Below are 19,530 nucleotides of genomic sequence, written 5' to 3' on the forward strand. Positions count from 1 at the left end.
AATATATGTGCAATAATAATACTAATAATAATATGCTATAAATAATATGTATGCAAAATGTTGTCATTTAGTTTTCATAACTTATCACAATTATTAAAATGAAATCCTTATGAAGCCTCTATAATGCTTTGGTTGGTTGGTATTAAAGTAAGATACATAAATGTAGATTTAGGGTTGATGCTAATTTATATATATGGCTGTTATAATGTAACTTTATAATGGGTAGAATACACTCTAAACTCAACCTAAATCAACTCCTTTTGTGAATAATATCATTAAAACATTTTCATCAAAGCAAACAATGACAGTATTAAATTTGTTAGACAAAGAGATTTCATTACTTATTACTTATGTAAAATTAGTGTTATGATTGAATTCTTCTTCTTATTATTATTCATTCCCTTTCTAAGGTAATACAAATTTTTAAGTAATCAAAGATAATTATTATTTAAATTTTTTCAGTTATACTCAACACTGGTCAGTATTTAATATCAAATTAGTGAAAGTATTTCAAGAAAAAATCATTCACTCTCAAGAAAAATTACTGAACAGTAAAATATTCAATCAATTTTTGTTAAAGTAAAATTAATGAAACTTTACTTTCACTAATTTCTCATTATTTGATATTTATGTAATTATGAATGTATACATTTGTTTTAATGAGGATGGTGGAGTAGATGAAGTGATGGTTGAAAAATGTAAGACTCTAGGCAGGAATCAACCACATACCAGATGATTAGTTGCCAACCACTGGCATTTAGAAGCTGTGAAGTATACTTTTCACTATACCAACTGGCTGACCACTTTTTGCTACTACGCTTGGTTTCTGAATTCAATTTTCTGTTGATGATTAATTCACCATAAGCTTGAAGTTTGTGCATGAGAATACAGAATCATAACTTTGTGGTATATTATATATATACTATATTTTGTAAATTTGTTTTGTATGAAAAATGCCATACATCACTGTGATTCAAATGAAGAGTCTTCTGAAAATAGCTTGACATGTACCATCTACCACAGAGGAGGTTGGTAGTTCCCAGAAACTATGAAATATTTCATAAAACAATTTTCATTTTTTAAAAATCTAGCCTAAAGAATTGGATCCAGGTCACTCAAATTTAAATTTGATTAGTGAATTTGGGATTTCAACAAATGTTGAGAAATATATAAAACATGAAAGACCATTTTTACTTAATAATAATAATTTTTTGTTATATTTGCAAAGTTGGGAAAATCAAATTAAAGAAGAAAATTTTGATAACCCATGTTTCAGTATTGCAAACTCAACATAAACAAAAATTACAACTTTAAGGGTAAGTAAATAAAATAACAAAAATTCTTACCTGCTGCAATTATATGGAAAACACAAGGAAACCGTTGTGCTCCGATTGAATTAGTTGCTGAGCAAAGTAATGTACCATAATCAAGCTCAGTCATTGGAGTATATGACACAATACTCATTGTTCCGGATCTGGCAATGTGACCCCTAGATACTTCTAAACTTTCAGCTGAATTGTTAAATGTCCATCTGAACTGTACTTCAGTTGGATTAGCATCTACTTCACATGATATATTTGCTTTTTCTTGTTTAGCAACGCCATGCACTCTAGTTTGATTTGGTTTACATGTTGGAGCATCTGTGAAAATTTATACATGAATTTTAGTGAAATCATTTATTTAAAATTAATATTATAGACAAATTAAATTAAGTACTATTATAAAGTAAACAACAATACACATAATGTACACATACATTAATACTCTTAAGTAAGTACACATAGCATTACTATTTTATAACTCACAAATTGTAAAATATTAAAAATTTTATGCTTTTCAGTTCCATTGTGAACACTAAAATAAAATAACATCAAATATAACAGACAAAAAAAGACGTAAAGGACTAATTAGTCATTATCAGTATTTCATTTTATATATTATGCTGAATATAGTTAATTTTAATTAAATAAAATTTTAAATGATGCTGGTGACAGCTAATAAAATCATTATCATATGATAATGACAACTCTTTCATACCAGATAAGCTTTTTTATACATTTTGAAAATTGCTATTTTGAATATCAAAAATATACCATTACATTTATAAATAACAGATGTATTTTATGTAATTATTTGTATTTTTTTAATAAAACATATTTTTTAAAAGTAACTGGCATGGAAAATTTTACATAATCAGATTATTTTTTGATTATTTCAACAAATGTTGTTAAAAATTAATTATAATAGATCTATCAGGAAAAGATGGATCTGAATTAACTGGTAAGTTTGAACCTGGTGAGTATCTTTAATTGCTTTGAAAAGAGGGTTTAATGAGAAAAAGGAAATTACTAAGAAGACCAAGGTGGATATGTAAAGATCTACGTTTGTTCCATTTCTAAATTATTAGAAAACAATTTTCTAATAAACAATTTTCAAAATGAATGAAAAATCTTCATTCATTTTCAAAATAAATCTAAGAATCTGGCCAAGAAATATTATACCAACATAGTAGCAATGTATGATTTGTTTCAGAAGAATGGAGAGTAAAAGATAGAAGGAACAAGGATTTGTAATTATGAGTATACTAAATAACTTAATTTTGAAGAGTAATTTTGGGAGTATAATAGACAAATTATATCTTTAATAACTTGGACACTTATTAAGAATGAACCATAAAAGATTATTGATGATTATATTACAAGGCAAGACCAGAGGGTAAAGACCAAGGGAATGCCTCAGGAGAAGATGGGAATCCTTCTCCTGAAAAGAATCCTTCTTGAGAAGGTAGAAAGGGTGGTATGAGAGAATTTATCACACAGGAGAGTGGAGAAGAGTAGGATAGTGGCTCAGAATCAGAAATGGTTGAAATCTCTACAACCTCTAAGTATGTGGACAGAAGAGGATCAATTAATAAGTAAGTAACTAAGGGAGAGAGATATGTATGATGTTTTGATCTATCTTAATAATAAATGCATAATATAATATATAAATGCATAATAATAAATGCATTGAACAGAATGGTGAACACATTGAGAAACTGCTTTAAAGAAATGTTTGCAGCTTTATCAAGTAACCATTTTGTTTAATAATTTTTAGAAAAAAACAGAAAATATGTAGTTTTTATTTTTTAAAATCTATCTTTTACTTGGTTTTTCCTGTTAATGATAAGTTTTCTATTTGTTTTCATTTACATTATGTGGCTCAAACATTGATGAAAATAATTCTGTTTAAATCGTATCTCTTTTCTGATGCTGTTTGTGTGTTTTGTTTCTAATTAAAGTTAAAGTTCTCAAATTTGTTATAAATTTTAATAGACGTTATTTATATCAATTTTCTCAGAATTAAATTTTTATTAAATTTAAAAAAAAATTTATTTGAAATTTTTATTTGTTTATTAGTAAATTAACAAAGTTATTTTATTCCAAACCTAAAAAAGTATATTTTCCAACAAAACGTTTTAGTGTTTTACCTCGTTTTTCTTAAAATCTAAATTAGATAGAGTTCCGGAACTAATTTTATTCAATTTCTTAGATAAAAAACCGTAAGGAAGTGCCAAATTTATCCCTTGATTTGTACCCCAAGATATAAGTACAGTTTAATTTCTCGGAGGGAGCAGAAAGCGGAGTTAAATGTTTCGCGGGGCGAAACTCGTTAACAAACCGTTTTCTGACCGATATTTATATAAACATTTTTTTCTTATTTTTGGCTATAGAATCATCTTTCGAGAGATTGCCTTACAATTTGAACTCACATATAAAGAACAATGTGTGATGTAGAAGATAGAAAATCTGGCATTCAGAATATCATTTCTTTGGAGATTTCTGATAAATGGAAACACTATTTTCCTGCAATATCAGTTTAAAATTGATAGTATTCTAAAACAAAGTGATCTAAAATTTGTTTTTTGAAATTTCTATCCAAAAATATCTTTTAATCATATTTGATAATGACATGTAAATTCTTCATGTATCAAGAATTTGTGGTTTTTTTAAGTTGATAAGACCTGACAAATCCGCTTCACTCAAATAGAATGTTTCATCGGTAAATTGATATCCTGACAACGTTAACTACAGTAATTCATTATTATTTAATTTTCAATAGAGTTTAACTTACAGACAACAGTTAATTTTTACGAGAGGAATCCATTTTTTTTTGCAATTTTTTGCAATTATGAGCTTTGGCAGTTTCTTTGATGATATGAGATTTTTGAACCAACTTTACTGATTATTTTATTTGGGCTGGTTGTTAACTTATCAGAAATATACGTCAGAAACTTATTTTTTCTGTGACATATGATCCGACAAAATTAGTAATCTGAAATGTACTAATAAGAGTTTACAGTAATTGAGATGTGGAACAATTTGTAAACAATTCTGAGAAATTTTATTTTAGGTTATCTATCACATGATACCATATGGTCTACCAAAAAGTTTGTTCTTTAATTATCACATTCAGAATAATTAAACAATTTCATTATTCTACTATGCCTTATTATTAAAAAAATAAATAAATGAATAAAAAAGAATAGGTATATTAAGAAAAATAACTAACTGAATAATATTTTTATAACAGTGAATAAATATATCATATAATATAGTTTAATAATTGTAAATATATGTTTCAAATTCTATATAATAAGTATATATATATTTTGGTAATTTTTTACATACATAGTACGTTTAAGTAGAATGCATTGCTTTCTCCTTCTCCTTCTTCGTTGAAACCAACACAAGTGTAATTACCAGCGCTAGTTCGATTAACCTGTTGTAGTACTAGACTTTGATTACTAATTATTACTCCTTGATTAATATTATGATGTAATATTTTTCCCTGGAAAAAAGTAAAATTAAATCACGTGTAGTATATTAGTAATATACTGCCTACAGTAAATAAATTTGTTCTTAAATATTCAATTCATTTTTTAGTACTATTAATAATGGTTTTACATAGAATCTGTTTGTAAATCACTATTAAGTATTTACTGGGGCTTTCATCAATTTAAAAATATTATCTAGATCTCAAACAACGTTAATTTTATTTAATGATTAATTAAGTATTACATTGTAAGGATTACAAACTGTTTCTTTATTCAGATTATTTAATAAAGATATAATTTACAATAATTTAAGAAGCACTTGAGTCAGAGATCTACAAACATCATTATCGTTCTAGGTAATCTCTTTTTATCAATAGATCTCTCTTTTATTTTCTACTACAAAGTAAAAAGTTAAATAAAATGATTATTAATTTGATAAGAGATTGATAATTAATTTTTCTTCTTGGAAAATAATTATGAAGAGATTTGAATAAACAATTACTCAATGTTACATTTATCACATATGTAATGGTAGTATTAAACAAAACTGTTTGCTATCTGCAATAATTTGATTGATTGTATTTGTAATCGATAACAAAAAATTATATTAAAAAAATTTCATAGCAATAACAATTTATTTTGTTAGCAATCAGTACATTTTCAATTATATTAGCTTTATATATATAAATTTATATTGACAACTTTACTTCTCTTTTATGTATGAAGTTGATGATTTATTCTATTTACTTATTTTTTTCACGGTCTGTCTGAAAAATTGATTTCATTCAATATTACGAAGAGTGATGTAAACAAAACACAAATTCAATTCTGAACATTTTGAACTAATGAAAACAAACAGTGTTAGAAAAAAATGAAAATTATATATGCTTGTATATTAAATGCTATAATCATAAAGGTTCTACGCAACCTGACATTAGTCAAAAATAAATTTCAAAAATGATATAAAGATTTTTAAGAATTACAAGTCTCATGCCAGGTTTATTAGGAAAAGTGAGGAGTGAAGTGATTTTCCGTTGCTTTCTTCACTATTCTAATATATGGTTCCTTGTCAGTTGCCAAGTCTACCAAAATGCGGGTAATATTTTATGTTATAAGTGACACTTTCATTCTTTTCATCACAGAAACTAGCTGAATGATTAATATCATTACTCTTAAGAGAAAACAACTATGATTGCTTTATCTGCATCACCGCAAAAAGAAAGAATGGAACAAATTAAGATTACCTGAATTCAAAAGAAATTAAATAAGACTTTCAATATGATAATGTTTCTGTTTTCTTGTTTTGATTGGCCAGGATTGCAAATTATTACATGCAATATAGATGACTTTTATAAATATAAAAATAAAAATTTTGTTAACTTGAATTTTTAAACTATATTAAAACTTAAAAAAATACGATGTAGCATTAAAATTATACACACCTTAATGAAAAGTTTAGATTTATAAATACATGTTTTCTTTTTCTTTTATTATTCATCATTAAAGAAATTTATCTTCGAATGGATGATGCTAAAAAAAAGTGGGAACAAAGTAATGATGAAACATTAACTAAACCGTGACGGATGAGCTGGCGTATGGTAGCAAGGTACTGCTTTTAGACGGTCGCATTAAAAGGGAAGTTTGGATACGCTTATTAAAAATTAAAAGCTGATCTATATTAATTATAATATTGATTTAATAATTTTAGAGATACAGTTATCAAAAAAATTTAAATATTTTTATTTCTAGTTTACACTTTTAAAACTTATATAATCATTTAGCTGAGCTCATTTATTTGACAGATGATTTTAGAAGGTTAATGAACCTTTCTAAATGATTCATTGTTTTAAACAACTGGTGGTAGATAAACAAAAGAGATGTTTAGTTTTTGTCAACGGAAGTAAGGTTGTAGCGTGTTTATTTTTAAGTTACATTACTTGGACAGCTACTGAGCTCTTGATGGTTAGGGTCGGGTTTTTGTTGATCTGTGTATTTGCTGTTATTATTGCCTTTTTTCTTTAAAATTTTATAGTTTTCCGTTCTTTTGTGTTTTGATCGGTTTTCTTGAGTTTTTGTGTTACGTTACGGTTTGTTTTGTTTAGGTTTTCCTGTATTTGGTTGTGCGTAATTTATTCGATTTCCGTATTTTTTAATTGCATCTAGTTTTTTGTATTGCATTTTTTGACGTTGGCGGTGTTTAGTTTCTGTTTTGTCTGGGTTGAATGTCGTATTTTGTATTTGGCTTACTGTAACTAAAGTCTGTCTAGTTAGCGTAGAAACCGTCGAATCTTTTTGTTTGGTGGAAGACATTCCGGATTGGGGGGAAGAGCTACTCTCGTCTGGGTTGTCGACTTGGCGGCCGGGGCTGATAATCCGTACCAACTGCAGATGTTCCGGAAGGCTCGTGGATCCGTGACTTCCAGTGCAGGCAAGTTGAAGGCGGGATAAGTAATAGTGGAACAGTCGTCTACCTGTGTCCTTCTGGAGATGATGACGGGTGTCAACTTGATATTGAGCGTACAGACTACGCCATTTTAATTGATTCTGCGGGAGGGGACCGGGTGGTGGCCTCCACCAATATCTACGTCGGTTCCGCAGATCATGAGAGACGGGCGAAGTAGGGTGGTTCTTCTCCGCTCTGTCAAAGGGGCCGTGTCACCAGGTGAAACCGGGGTTCTCTCTGCCCGTAAGGGCTCTGTGGAGGACCTACATATCCGGGTACCGCAGAGCAAGTTTTTTTTTTTTTTTTTCCTACTCTCCCTGACCGGATATCCAATTAAGTATACTCAGTCGGGGAGAGTGTCCTTTTACTCTCAAAGGAGGCGTCCCCCACCCGCCGGCTATACGTCCGGCACGGCAGGTTGGCCTCCCTGGTCTCGGATCTTTTGTTTTACATTGCCTGCCTCTAATCCCCCGCTTTAGAGCCAAGGTCCGGCTATGCCGTCCCCCAGCGCCTCAGCAGGGAACCGGGACTCGGTCTTTACACCTTTGGCCTCTAATCGACAGCGCCGACCCCACAAAGAGCCTAGGCTCCCTCAGGGACGACCCCGCCGAACGGGACTTGGTCTTTTATTTTAACCCAAACTCAAACTCCCCTGGAGTTCATCCCCTTCTCAGGTACCCGCACACCAAGGCGTACAGGCCCTCCATGGAGTGACTGTCCGCCCTACCCTACTGTTTATGTACCATAAACAGTAGGGTAGATTTTCATAATATAGGGTAATCAGTAGGATACATAAACAGATCGGCATAAGATTTACTGGGGGCCCTTACTACGACCGTTTTACTTTCAACGACCGGGGGGGTTCCCCTTCTTGTTGATACCGACCTCGACCTTGCCCTCCCTTGTTCGCTCAGGCTGGGGAGTAACATCCTCGGCAAGGTCTTACCCTTCCTCATCATGTATATTACTATTTTTCTCACTATGATGCCCGCTGGACCACTGGGAACCACAAATACAGCTGACTCCAGCTTACCTACAGCTCTTCGTAAGGCCTTTATAATATGAGAGGCCATTATCTTATCTCCTTCTCTAGAGTCATAGATTACCGTGTACCTAGTTCCGGTATTTGTGATCTTTCCATCTTCGAGGATGGTGGAGTCTTGTAAGATCATTGCCCCAGGTGCCGTCCCAGCATACCGGCTGGATGGCTTTAATCCATTCAAATCGATGAAAAAACAGCTGTCAACTCCTGGTCTTAGATCTTTCTCCTGGGTCAGCCTGTTCATTACCCAGGTTGACCATCGTGTGGGTAATCTGTCTATCAGTTGTTCATCTGTCAGCTCTACATCTAGAATATCTGACATCTCGTTCCTGCCATGACTTTCGGTTTGCGTACTTTGGTCGACTGTGTCTGGAGTCTCATCATTTATTCGTTGTAAATCTTTATAAATTTCTGTCAGCTCCCTCTCATGAGCCTTGATTGCCGTTACACTGGCCTTGCCAGTTAGTTGCCTAAGCTGTAATAGTGCATTACCCAGCCTGTACGTAACCTCCTTCAAATTAAGGGGGGCCTCCTCTTCTTCTGATGAGCCTGCTCTCGGCCGCTTGGCGGTTCTCCCCTCTACTGTCTTCCACTTTGCTTTTCCTTGATTTAATCCTGTAATGTCCATGTCCTCTGAGACTTCAGAAACACCATCACTCCTTCCGGCAGTTCCCCTCGAGGGCCCAGCCTCTGGAGAGGCCTTATCTTCTATTGGAAGCGAGCTTCGTCTTCTCATGACTCGGATTCGAAATCAGGAGTTGATTCCGAGTCCTATCATACCCCACACGGGCCGGTGCCCCCCCAAAAACTTTGGGGGGCGGGGGGGTGTTTGGGGGGGAAGTAAAATGTATGTGTCCAAATCCGGGGTCAAAAATTTTGGGGGGGGTCAAAATATGAGGGGGGGTCAGAAGGTCAGAAATCTTTGGTTTCGGATAGATATTTGGGAATTTTGGTTCTATGGTAAAAACTATAGGAGATATGGAGGATAGGAGTTTGCCCGTGTAAAGTATCGCAAACACTTAGCATAATTTCTACTAGTACACAGTAAAATTTCTGAAAATTTTACAAGTCCTTGTTTACTTGTATTTCAATGACGTCACGAACAAGCCAGAGCTTGTCGCTTGACTTGCAAAATTTGTCTCAGAACAACCGAAATTAATTAAATTAATTCCAATATCAAAAGTTTATCACTTGAATAATAATAAACAATATTATCAGTCGATGCCAGTTACAATTGTCTATACCATCCACTACAGATAAGCTACACCCGAATTGAAAACAACTCAAGGTACACCACTACTAACTCACACTAACCACTGCAACCAGCAGTCAACTATGAACCTTATTGCCAATAGCAATAAGGCTACTCAGATAAAAAATTTCAATAAAAAGGTCAGTCCGCAACCAAAAATCACCAAATTATATTAAAACACTTCCGAAAATTTTCCACCGTCAATTCCCAATTCCAAAAATCAGATATAAAACCGTTGATCCGAAAAAAAACAGTATAAGACAGAGCGCACAACAATACGTCCGACCGCAACACAAGCTTCCACTCGACTCACCGCAGAGCAACTGCGTCAGGAGATCTCTACGAAGGTGGAAGGCGCCACCACAGTGCTGGCGGGGAGAGGCGGTCAGATGGTCCACATCTTGGTTAAAGATGTGGACGTGCTGACAATAAAAGAAGAGTTCATTACGGAATTTTGCAAGGTGACGGGAGAGTCGGTTACGGTAGCTATCATGTCCATGCAGCCGACCTATAGGAAACGCAGGTTGTCACGGTAGCGGTGCCGCCCATTCTTCCAGAAAAATTGTCAGATGGGCGGATCCGTATTGGGTGTGTACGCCTGTACACAGCGCATCTTCGATAACCTATGTTTCCGGCGCTGGAGTCCGGGCCATAGGGCAGTCTTGTTGCGGTTCGGACAGGGGTGGAAAGGTAAGACCGTAGTCCCGGTTGGGGATCCCTTCGATGGTTCCTCATTAGAAGCGGAGGCAAAAAGACCGGAGTCCCGGTGGGGAGACCCCTCTGGGGGCCCTTTCATTAGAGGCATGGCATGACAATAAACGACCGAGTCCCGGCTGCCTGGGTAGGGCTTTGTTCCCGCCGAGGTAGTCTGAGGCGATGGCATCCCTCGCACCTGAGTTTATGTTTGATGCGTGTCCGACTCCGGGGAGTGGGGAAAATAAAGAACCTATATAAAAAAAAATAATAAATAAAAAATATTGACGTAGGGTGTAAATACTGTCACTTTTATACAAGTTAAAGGTGAGATTACTTTTTATCGAAAAATTCTGATAATTCATTTAATCAGATGGTTTTGATTCAGTCTATTCGTAACTTTTTAATAATATGATTAAAGATTAATTCTTTTAAGGGTGATTACAAATAATTCATCGGAATTTAAAAATCTGAAATACAGATTTTTAAATTCCGATGAATTATTACGCATAAAATATTCCGTAAGTATAAACTATTCCGTAAAATAGTACGCATAAAATAATGATGATACATGAGAATATACAGAAACTGTCCAAGTTTCAGGTTAGGTTTAAAATGGTCGTCGACAGGTAGCATAACAAGCACAATCTTTAAAATGGCGTCTATACAACAGAAAGCATCCTGTGTCTTAGAGTATGAGAAATGCTTATCCGTTATTATCGTGCAACATTTATTCCGGAGATGGTTTGAAACAGAACTACCAGACCACTAAAAAATTCTAAAATGGTATCAACAGTTTAAAGACACTGATTATTTGTGCAAAGGTTAAAGCACCGGATGCCCAAGCATTTCGAATAAAACAGTGGAGAGAGTCAGGGCGAGTTTCGTTAGTAGCCGAAAGAAGTCAACTCGACGCGCAAGTAGTGAACTCGATATTCCGCAGCTAACTGTCTGAAAGAGTTTGCCAACTCGATTACGACTGAAACCCAGCTGTTTAAAATTATTACATAAGTTACAACCAAATGACCTCAACAAACGATATAAATTATGTAATAACGTGCAGGAAGCTGTAATGGATGACGATTTTTGTTAACCGTCTGGTGTTTAGTGACGAGGTGACGTTTCACTTGAATGGAAAGATGAATCTCCATAATGTCAGGATACGGGATATTGAACAATCTAAGTCTGTAGAACATGAACGTGATTCCTCAAAACGTAATGTTTTTGGAGTGATTTCTAAAACAAAGTTGTACCGTCTTTCTTCTCGGAGAATACTGTGACGGGTATTTCATACCTCAATATGATGTAGTTGTGGTTGTTTCCTCGATTGAAAGACGACTCTTTGTATTCCAATAAGATGGGGCTCCGCCTTATTGGCATTCTGAAGTACGAGGCTTCCTGAACGAAGTACTCCGGCGTCGCTGGATCGGGCGATGTGCAAATGATGACTTAGCGCTCTTAAAATGGCCTCCTAGATCTCCTGATTTCACGATTTGTGATTCTTTCCTTCGGGGATTAGTTAAAGACAATGTGAACAAGCCACCACAGCCAATAACTTTGGTTGAGCTAAAGAAATGCATTACAGCTGCATTTATGACCGCCAATAGGGATATGTTAACGCGTGTGTGGGCTGAACTGGACTACCGCATAGATGTGTGTCGTGTGATGAATGGAGGCCATATCGAACATTTATGAAGGTACAGTAAGACTGACACTTTGACATTTTTTGTTTATTTTAATGTATCATTCATAATTTTATGTGTACTACTTTATAAATACAGATTTTTAAAATCCGATGAATCAGTTGAAATCATCTTGTATTTATGTTTAACGTTAGTGCAATAAATCTTAATGATTTTTTTAAATTTATTAATATGTACAGTTACAAATACGGATTGAATTGGATTGGGGTAGTACGGGATTGATATTAATGGAAATTTAAGTAATCAAGAAACATCTTATGTTATGTTAATGAAAAAAAACGGAAAAAGTATTTGAGGAGAAAATGAAAAGTCAAAAATAAAAACAGGTATATGGTATGATGGTCTTTTCAGAACTGGTCATAATATGACAAAAAAAAAAAGTATAATGTAATCTATATTTTGGGGATAACTTGATGCGAATCGAGAAAAGAAATGAAAAAACCTATTCAAAAAAAAAATTGAAAAGGCTTGTGAGAAATTAAACTTAACTAACAAAGAAAATTCAATGAAAAAGATATGAATAACTTAACTACAGGAAATGAAGTGATTGAAGGATTGAAAGAATACGTATATTTAGTAAATGAGATGAATTTATAATATAAGGAAATTAAATATGAACTAAAAAGAGGTCTACAATCTGGATAGTTACATTTGAAAGATAAAGTAGATGATCTGAGTAAAAAAAAACAAAAATTTGATTAGTGAAAGTGTAATACTAGAAATAATAAGAAATTAAAAAACCAACACATAAAGATGAGATGAAGCATCTAACTTAAAACTCATACATGAAAAGAAATTTAGCTGAATCAGAAAACCGTAGGCTTTCAAAATGTAGAGGATAGAATTAATTCAAACAAGTGGTTACGGGCAAGAAATAATATTTTAGAAAAGATGAGAGGTGGACGAATTGAGTGATAAGTGAAAATGATGGATAAAAACCACTTTGAAAACCATAAGGGCATAGAATGATATGTATTGCGGGGAAAAAAGGTGCGAAAAGGACAGTACAGAAATGTTTAGGTCAGATTTGCAAGCCAGAGATACAAATAGACTGAAAAAGGAAAGAAGGAAGGTTAGAAATACGTGAAGAAGATATATAAAATATCTCAAAAGTTATGATATAAACAGTCCTATAATTCTTATTTGAAAAAAGGAAGAAAAAATGAGAAAGTGATTAAAATTTACAAAAAAAAATATTTTTTTTAGAAGATACATCTCACTCTTTGAAGTCTGGTTATGAAAATCACAATTTTAATTTAACAGTAATAAGAAAATTTATAAGAAATCCAAGTATCTGTGATTACTAACTGATTTTAAAATTCTAACCCACTGACAAAATGCACTTTAAGAACGTGTAAATAGTGATGGGTATTACAGAAGAATCAGTTATAAAATAAAAATAAATTCAGCAGAAATCAGTCATCGTTTTGATATAATAGAAATATTTCTTTGTTTTTTTTTCTTTATCAGTGTTATTTAACTGTACCGGTAAATGTGTAGTTTTGAACAAACTCAGGCCGATCAATTTGAGACGTGTGGTTAATTGAAACTCAACCACCAAAGAACACCGATATCCAAGATCTAGTATTCAAATCCGAATAAAAGCAACTACCTTGATTTACGACGAGTTCACCATTAGACCAACCCGGTGATAAATATTTAAAAATTACAAAATATTTTTTAGTTAAGTTAGCTTAAAAAAAATTCCTTTTAACTTTAAATAATGATTGTATTAATTTTAATTAATTTTTTATATTATGTTAATCTAATACTATATAATTGATAAGTAACGAATTAAAAAAAAAAACTACGGATCATTAATTAACTGTCGAATATAATGTAATGAAAGATTTAAGTAGATTAATTTGAACATTTTGTAAAATAAACGAAATAATACAGGCAGCCTATTTTATTTAATTCTGAGTAAAAACCTAATTTTTTGTTATATGAAAAGCGGGATTTAACAGATATGGTCATCAGTATGGTAGAAATTGGTAGCGTATGAAAAGATGACATGCCTGACCGGAATTCGAACCCGGGACATCCGCTCGAAATGCCGAGACGCTATATCCCCTCAGCCACAAAGGTCCGAAAAATTCTAATTTTATAGACTCAATGAACAAAATTTTTGATTTTAGGATTAATTTAATAATAATAAAAAAATAATAATATTCATCATTATAATCATATTAGTAATAATAAATGATTAACACTTAAAATTTAAAATGAATGAGAAATAAATCTAAAAATAAACGTACACAGGTGAGTACACATTATTATATTTTTTACTCACAACATACGATAGGAAAACGGTTAGCTATTGAGAGGGTGATGGGATGGTAGATTTGAAAGAGGCGACTTACAATGCCGCCGGGAAAATACAGTATTATTGATTTTGCAATCAATCTAAAAAGTGGGTGTGCGTCAGCGCAATGATGGACTTGTTAAAAATGCTATTTTGAGTATTAAACGTTAACGGCTTAAAAAAGAGGGGCAAAAACTGAGTAAATCGCCTTATAATTTTAGTTATTAAATAATAATTTAATAATATATATATATTTTTTAATAATTTGAAAATATTTTACATATTAATATAAAACAGAAATTTAGGGAAATTATATCTGGAATCTAAAATTGTTGTTTATGCTAAGTATAGAATTTAAAGAGAATGTCAAAAAGGATTTGTCCAAGATCATCTCCGGGAAGGGAGAAGTATTCTTTGTTTGTTATAAGTTCCCCCCTCCTTTACACAGGTAGTGGTTCCTCATATAGGAAGCACATCGTAGGTGTTACCCAGGTTATCTTGGAGAGGTTGTTGTTTATTAAACGCTATAATTTAATGTGGTTTAAATACTGATTCATCTTAAGAGGAGTACATTTTGAGCCGATAGTACAAGTTTTTTCTGTTTATTTTTGATGCATAATAATTCTTCATATTGTATCTTTAGAATTTATTTAATATTTCATGAAAGTTTTACTGTATAGTGATGTAGGCTGACAGTGATTTTTACATAATTTAATAGGATCTGTAATCGAATTACATATTTTGTTGAGTTCTGGTTTTGTTGCTATGAGACTGGTTCTCGTTATTCTTGTGGTTTGCGAAATGTTTCGTTCTTTTGATGTCAGTCAGCAATGGGTTTCTATAAAATTGGTCGTAGTGAGTGAGAAAACTAATGAATCAATTAATATCATGAATAAAAACATATGTGTATTTTTCCAAAAGTTTTTTTTAAAAGTAAATATACGTTTTCATTACCACTGGTATCAAATCCTGTTTCTTATAAAATATTTGTCTCACTTTTAAAGTACATTTAATGACAGTAATTAAAATAAATCGAAGATATTAAGAATATTTATTTATCTGGAAAGGGATGGGGGTGATAATCCCCATGGTACTTCAGCCATACTGTCTATTGTGTACTCCAAATAAATTAGCAAATTTATCAAGCTCTGTTTTCCTAATGACCAGTAGAAGTTTCTAAACTAGGGCAGAAACACACTGATTTTATAGATATTTCTAACCGGCAAGCCCTGACTATGTGTCGAAGCAATTTTGCTCAACAGAACCAAATTCAAGAATAGTATATTTTGAAGTCCTTGGAAATTGATGGGTAACTTTATAGATAAATTTTAGACTCTTATCCAAAGAATAGTTAGAACTTTAAACCAATTCAATATTCTACTTAATAAGAAAGTTACAGAGATTTTTTTTTCGAAAAAGCTTCCCCCCATTTCCATCCATGGTCCGATTTTGCCCATTATCGAACTTGACCGAGATTTTGGGTCGTTATATTTTATGTATCAATTTAAAAGGGATTGGTGCAAAATTACGTCAGTTATCGTGACCACTTTCTTGTGGTCACGATAATTCTTTCTTCCCGAAAGAATTTTCGGGAAGTCATCACCTCGCAGCAGACTCATGTACACAGTTGATTTGGATTGGTTCCAGTATTGAAAAACACGAGCTACTTTCAACAGCCAGGATCAACTGGATCAGAGAGTCAGAAAGAAACCTATTAGGTTTATAAATTAGCGCTTTTACCAGACCCTTTTTAGGGATGTAATTGTTAAAAACTAAATGTGGATTTGTTTGAAAAAAAAGAAAAATTAGGTTCTTAAATTAGTTAAAAAATTAGGTTGGTGATATCAAAAAAAAACTATATATAAGTTTTAGGCTCTTATCCAAAGAATAGTAAGAACTTTAAACTAATTAAATATTCTACTTAATAAGAAAGTTACAAAGATTTTTTTTCGAAAAAAAATCTCCCCATTTTCATCCTGGTCCAATTTTGCCCATTAACGAACTCGACCGAGTTTTTGGGTTATTATATTTTATGTATCAATTTGAAAGGGATTGGTGCAAAATTACGTCAGTTATCGTGACCACAAGAAAGTGAAAAAAAAAAAAAATATATATATATATATTATATATATATAAACTTTTGAACGAACAGTGGTTTTGGGGTCTGAGGGATGTGAAACGCGAAGATATGTCGAAATTTTCCGGAAGTCCAATCATGATACTCATTACAATAGGTAGCTTTCTTATGAAATCTACCTAAAACAAAGTACAGCGAAAGAAGCGAACTTGGGAAAGTAATCTTAAAATTCTGCTGCAGAAAACCAAATCAAATTCAAGCTAGTAGAAAAAAACATCTTCAGTTGACATGATGAATTTAAAACATCCCCCTCTAATTTAAAACATCCTAATATTTAAATAGAATCAAAGAAATAATGTTGCAGTTCATTGATTTTTAACCTTCTGAATTCCGACAATGTTTACTGTCTGAATCAATGAATGACAGACAACATGAAATGGATTTAATTTAATTGACACAGAAATACTACATTAATTAATAATATTTTTGAACGATTGAGAGGTAGTACAGTTATTAATGAACGGTGGTGAATCCGGAAGAATTCATTACCGAATTTTATACCTTTTTAAACCATCACTATGTGTTCTTTATTTTTACTGAGACGATAATAAATAAGAATTTAATTTTAATTAAATTAAACAACCTCCATCGTTTATAAATGTTTTACAATGAAGTTATTACTGCCTTTCAGAAAAAGTAAATCCATTCCGTTAAGGACATTTCCTAGTTGACGGTTTCATAAACCAATAAATATATCTGGTTTAATCCTACACGCGGAAATTGTCGTAATTAACTGGTTATCACCAGTTACGTTTGGTATTTGTTGATACTTTTTAGAACAGAGGCTATTCGTTTTTCAAACAACGCGTAGCATTTTACAAGCTATCAATGAGTTCTTTTATTTATTAATTTTCGTAAAAAACAAATTAGCTTTTGCACCTTTCCATTTAGTGAAAATTACGTTAATTATAAGTGATAAACGGGAAAACGGTGTTTGTCGAGTAACCATCCCCCCTACACTCCACTGACGTAAATCAATTACGTAAATCTATGGCGGGAGGAGATTCTTTAAATCTAAACAAGCGCTAAAAATTGAATAGAAAAACAAAGCGAAGAGAGATTAACGGGAGGTTATTCTTTCCCATCTCCCTCGTCATAATTAAATTTAGAGGTAATTGCTAGATAAAGGTAAAAAAATTACGTGAAGGTTTATTCAAACAGAACTGAATGTATTTTAATGCGATCGAAAACCAATCTACAGCTCAGCTGAATTACTAAAAGTGCTGATGTGACTATAACAAACGCCTTTTTGTTCCTTCGTACCCAAAATCTTCAGTACATTCAATTACATTAAAATTGACTGTAAAAACATAAAGTAATGCATTACTGCGTGGATGCCGTACTATCAAGTACAATACAATAAAAGCTTAATTTTTTTTTTGCTAAAGTTTCTATTGAAGTTTTGAAATTTTTCTTGATGATTTAGGTATTTATTTACATTAGTTATTATTGTTTAGTAAAATTTATAAATTAAACGCAATCGTAAAATTATTCTTTGACTGATAACAAAATTCAAAATTATTTACAATAAATTAATGATTTTAAATTAAATACTAATTAATAGACCGTATATTATACTAACACATATAATTTATACATTTGGAATAACGTAATTCTAAATGATAATCAATTTTTATAGTCAGAGTAGTAAATTTAACATAGTTTTTATTTCTGCAGATATTCTATTCTGAATATGTTCGGTTGTCAACACAAAAAACTTACCAATATAAAAACGAAATGCGAAAAGAGGTAGTTTACATTTAAAAGTATTATTCTATTTTTAACGTTATAGAACTAAATCTTTCCCAGCAATTCTAATAAATTATTATTTTTGCAGATTTCCAAATAATTTGATTATAAAGTGTAATCTAACTTATTTGGATTCATTACTCAATAGCCATCTATCGCTACTTTTCACTCAAATAAATTTTACGAGCTTATCTATGTTTAATTTATTTAAAAAAAAATTATTTGAAAATATTATTAATTTTGTTTAGTATTTATTAGTATTACCTTTATTAATATTAAAATTTGATTAATAATACTAAATACTGACGGAATTAACAAATAAATTCTTTAAGTGTTTAAAAAATAAAATTACAAATATTGTTTTCATTCTGAAAATATTGCAATGAAGTACATCGGAGATCTTTTGTTCAATAATAAATGATTTGGAAGTTTTAATACATAAATATTACGTCATATCAAATACAGTCACATATACTGATCGATTTATTTAAGGGAAAAAATCGTCATGAATAAATTTGAGATGCTTTTAATGTCATTGTAGACCAACAAATAATGTGTTTGTTTTCATTCAGTTTTAATATTATTTTCAAATGCTTCAATAGACGACCTTGAAAGAATTTAATAATATTAACATTTTCTTAACTTTTTGAAAAATAAAATTTTATTTATTTGATTTATTTTCATATAATTTGCCGTATCAGATAAATTTGAAAAGTTTGTTTTTCTATGAATAAAAATACACTTTATTCCGAAACAAAATAATACTATGATATTTGTGATTTTATTTCAATTCATTTTAAACTTTAAAAAACTTTGTTTTGAAATTATGTTTGCGTATTTTTCATTTTACGTACTTGACTGAGAATTATCAATTTTTTCTCACTTTATGAGGTTGGAAGTTATTTTATTCATAATTGATGACCGAATCTTATTCATCATAAAAATTCAGGTCATTAACAATATTATTATTTAATTTCAGAGGTATAATCAGCAACAATAAAACTAAAATAATAAACATTTGTACTATTTGTTCGTATTTAATACTTACATTATGACGCCACTCAACTTTTAAAACTGGTGGCTCAGCTTTCACTCTGCAGTCAAAGTATACATCTGTTAATTCTCTTATATCATTTGGATTAAGAGACGTTCCAAGAGATAATTCAGTCTCAGGAGTATCTGAAAATGACAAACGGTTAAAATTTCATTACTTTACAGTATATATCTTTATTCTTAAAGTGAAAAATTTATTTCTTCAGTTTAATGAACTGAAATTATCCCCTTTAATGTTTTAAGACCTATAATAAAATAAAATGATGGTTAAAATTAGGTAAAAGATGTAGAAAAACGTTTTAATAAGTTAAATTGTAATAATGAAAGTTAATAAAGG

General features: G+C 31.6%; 1 protein-coding gene across 1 annotated transcript in view; it reads right to left on the reverse strand.

Moving 5' to 3' along the window:
• LOC142325736 (nephrin-like) overlaps positions 1-19,530 on the reverse strand; it is a gene marked incomplete at its 5' end in the record, with an annotated part of 400,912 nt that overhangs the window by 65,823 nt on the left and 315,559 nt on the right. The window contains 3 exons of the mRNA XM_075367769.1: positions 1,347-1,640; positions 4,671-4,830; positions 19,189-19,319. Coding sequence (XP_075223884.1) covers positions 1,347-1,640; positions 4,671-4,830; positions 19,189-19,319 — 585 coding nt within the window. The remainder of the gene's footprint in view (positions 1-1,346; positions 1,641-4,670; positions 4,831-19,188; positions 19,320-19,530) is intronic.

The sequence above is a fragment of the Lycorma delicatula genome, chromosome 5 (assembly GCF_047948215.1).
Source record: "Lycorma delicatula isolate Av1 chromosome 5, ASM4794821v1, whole genome shotgun sequence".
In the NCBI taxonomy this organism is placed as follows: Eukaryota; Metazoa; Arthropoda; class Insecta; order Hemiptera; family Fulgoridae; genus Lycorma; species Lycorma delicatula.